The sequence below is a fragment of the Pyxicephalus adspersus genome, chromosome 10 (assembly GCF_032062135.1).
Source record: "Pyxicephalus adspersus chromosome 10, UCB_Pads_2.0, whole genome shotgun sequence".
NCBI classification, from domain to species: Eukaryota; Metazoa; Chordata; class Amphibia; order Anura; family Pyxicephalidae; genus Pyxicephalus; species Pyxicephalus adspersus.
In genome coordinates this window covers 31,167,206-31,171,028 of record NC_092867.1, presented here as the reverse complement: position 1 = coordinate 31,171,028, position 3,823 = coordinate 31,167,206, and the positions used below count along the sequence as shown (strand labels likewise).

At 33.9% G+C, this 3,823-nt stretch overlaps 1 protein-coding gene across 1 annotated transcript in view; it reads left to right on the top strand.

The window, feature by feature from the left end:
• LOC140339971 (ATP-dependent translocase ABCB1-like) overlaps positions 1 to 3,823 on the top strand; it is a gene marked incomplete at its 5' end in the record, with an annotated part of 159,370 nt that overhangs the window by 13,398 nt on the left and 142,149 nt on the right. The window contains 7 exon segments of the mRNA XM_072424899.1: positions 683 to 749; positions 752 to 807; positions 1,295 to 1,507; positions 2,535 to 2,705; positions 2,815 to 2,976; positions 3,416 to 3,655; positions 3,658 to 3,780. Coding sequence (XP_072281000.1) covers positions 683 to 749; positions 752 to 807; positions 1,295 to 1,507; positions 2,535 to 2,705; positions 2,815 to 2,976; positions 3,416 to 3,655; positions 3,658 to 3,780 — 1,032 coding nt within the window.

The following is a 3,823-nucleotide window of genomic DNA, read 5'->3' as shown; positions in this document are numbered from 1 at the left end:
TTCATTATAATTCTGCCTATAAACAAGAGATAATCACCGTTCAGTCTGGCCATTTTTGTCTGGATTAGGTGACAATCCTTGTGTGTAAGTGCCAGCAATATCAAACACCATCCAACTAATTTCTGGGGTAGTAATTATTGTTTTCATTAATTTGATCTAGTGATGAAGATGTCTAGCTGTGTTTCTCTTCTTCCTTGCATTAACATAAGCATGCCTACTTGAACAATTCACAATGTTTAAGTCAATGTTTGAGCTAGTAAGAAAAGTTTAAATCTTAGTAAAATTACTTCTTTTATTCACACTTAAATAAAGATCTAACTGATAAAGAAAATTTACTTCTGAATCGCTCTGAGTCAAATAAAATTGAATATATACATACACTTTCTATATATGCACTTTTCTATTTCTGGAATATTGTGAGACTATGCACCCATAATACATTCACATTCCATTGGTATGCCCCAAGATCATGCATGTTGGCGCTTAACTTTGTTCAAATTAGTCTATCTGCACATATATTACATCTTCTCATAACATTTTATCTCCAAAGCCAAGAATAAACAGTGGCAGATATATTCAGATCATTGAGCGTGTCACCCTAATTAGTTAAGACAATTACTGAATTATCATTGGAAGGAATAGGAACATTTAATTCACCTAATTGCCTGTTTATTTCTTTTAGATTTTAGAGGGATTGAACCTTAAAGTACAAGCAGGAAAGACTGTTGCACTAGTTGGTTCCAGTGGCTGTGAAAAAGTACCACGATTCAGCGTCTTCAAAGATTCTATGACCCTGTTGTAGGGGAGGTATGTAATATCTAGTGATGAACATATATAAGGCTTCTAATTGTACTTTAAACAACAATTACAGTTTTAATTTTTTTTCTTTTAACTCAGAACACTTAACAGCAGGCCAAGGTTTTTCTTTTATTGTTACCTGCTAATTGCAAAACTGGAGTCTAGAGCAAGGTGTTCCCAAAAGTTTTGCAAGCCATAGATTGCCAAATCTTACTGTGAAGGCCTCTCCATCTTATTATGCAAACCTATAATTTACAAGGGAGCATAAATCATTGCTTGTAGATGTAAGAAAGAGCAGTCCCATAACATAGAATGATTGGCATCTCCTCCCAGTGGCACCATGTGCCTTCACTTTGGTGCCAACAAATTATTAATGGCTATGTATATAAACTTTGGAACAAATAAATTGAATGAACTTTTTGACTTTAGCATAGTTTAATTGTCTAATAGATTATTTTACTTGTTGTTTTGGAATCTTAAATAAGATATATCTGAGGTTGCAGCCGGAAGCAATAACTTTATTTTAATTTGTACCCTCAATGTGAATTGGCTAAGTGAAAACATTGGAGTTGTTAGCCAAGAGCATGTTTTATTTAGAACAAGAATCAAAGAAAACATCCGATATGGAAGAGAAGATTTTACTGATGATAAGGTCATACAAGCTACTAAAGAAGCCAATGCCTATGACTTTATATCTAAACTCCCAGATGTAAGTCCATATTGACTGCCTGAATGTCCTACAAGCACATTCACAGGCAAGGGCAACATCAGACAATTGCATACATGAGGAATGCCTCATACAGATGCAGAATAAATTTCAAATACTTAAAACTTTAGGAAAACCTACAATACAGGCAGTTTTGTATAAAAGTATTAAGGCTAACATTTACATATATCCATGCAAGAGTTTCAACTTGTTATCAGCTTCGAATATATTTGCAATCACTGGAAATGGGGTATTCAACTTGGTTTTTAACCACGAAGACTGAAATGGATAATAAAAAGTATTGTTGATGTCACTGATGAATACTTACAAAGTCTGAATTTGGTCAAGTTTTATCAGTATGTAAGAATGGATAGATGTAAATTAATTTTAATTAGTGGTGTTTTATTTGGAACCCAACTCTATTTATTTATATTACCTATTTAAATTTAGTCACTAAGACACAAAGGGACAGGCAGCAATGCAAAAGTAATAGAGGTTCTAGCTCTTCCATACACTACACTATTACTACCCTACACTCAAATTGAGATTTGAGCGTGATTGCTGTTTTAATAACTTATGTCAATCCAGGCATTTTAGAGATCCCAATCTTGCTTTTACTTTGATAAATTACCACAAAGCATGGAGATAATCAGATCAGTTGTTGGAAACCCCAGAATGTCATGACTTTGATAACAGACTTTTCTAAAGGCAGAATCAAACATAAAAATCATGTAACCTAAATAGGACTGGGACCTTAATTAGAAAAAAGCAAGTTGTTAACCACATGTATGTTGCTTCACTTTATCATCTTATGAGAGTGATGGCTTCTGAGCTACAAAAATCTGCAGACATCTGGCTTTTGGTTGGAAAGCCATCTGCTAATTTACTTGGCAGTTTTTCCAAACTCTAACGATACACTAAAAGTTGTTCTGAAGTTGCTTGTTGTAGTGGCCATCTTATACCATAAATCAAATTATATGCTATGAAAAAAAAAAAAACATTTGTTGACTTTATACCAATTTCTGTTCAGGGTTTGGACACCATGGTGGGTGAGAGAGGAGCTCAGTTGAGTGGAGGACAGAAGCAGAGAATAGCTATTGCCCGAGCTCTTGTACGTAACCCGAAAATTTTGCTTCTTGATGAAGCCACATCAGCTCTGGATACACAAAGTGAAAGCATAGTACAGAATGCTCTAGACAAGGTATTATTTATATACAATTATTTGATAATGTATAAATCATTTGTGTTACTGTTTATTCTACCATCATTATCCTAACAACAACAAAAAATTAATTAATGTGTTCATTAAGGCTAGATCCGGTCGTACCACAATTGTAATAGCCCATCAACTGTCTACCATCCGTACAGCTGATGTCATTGCCGACTTTCACAATGGTGTTGTGGTGGAACAAGGGAACCATGAGGAGCTCATGAAAAAGAAAGGAGTTTACTATTCCCTTGTACTCTTGCAGGTATGTGTGTGTTTAAAGAAAGAAAAATGTGCAAAGGGTAACAAATAGAGGTATAGTATAGCTACCACTCTCTTGTTGCTCTAACTACATGAAACTTTTAAAAGGAAAAACAAAGTTACTGAAACTGAACAGATCTGATTAAGGAGAAAAGCTGAGCCACCTAGCCAACCTCCACCCAACTAAAATTATCTTGGATGAGTTTAATCGTAGAATTTTATTATGTCACAGTATAGACATTTGTATTACTGAATATTTCTTAATTGGTTTTTTTTGCACAATAAAAAAAAATATATGAAATCATATAAAGGAAAATAAATGTATATAGATAAACCACATAACCCTCCATAATCCTTAAAGATACATAGGGCCCTTTGTTTCATATTTGTGTTGTATTTTAGTTTAAATATGTAAAAGTTTAAATTGATTTGTTCTAAATCAGAGCTATGACAAAAATGAAGAAGATGAAAAAACCAACACAGAGGAAGTTGATGAGGAGGATGAAGGAGAAATGTTTGAATATGATGATAAAATTGAGGCTGAAGATGTTGCTCCTGATTATCCAGCATATGCTTATCCAGAAATCCCAGGCAGAGACAATATACATAGGGTTTCTAGCACGAGAAAAGTGAGAAGATCTACTAAAAAAAAATCAAAGTCAAAGAAATCAAAGTCTCCAAACTGAATTTTACCAAATGATTATGTTTATTTAAGGTTGTGGAAGAGGATCTTCCCAATATCTCTCTAGGCAAAATATTTGCACTGAACAAACCTGAAACTTCCTATATTGTCATGGGAGTTATTGCGGCAACTATTTCTGGTGGTACTTTTGCTGTTATTTTTGGAAAAA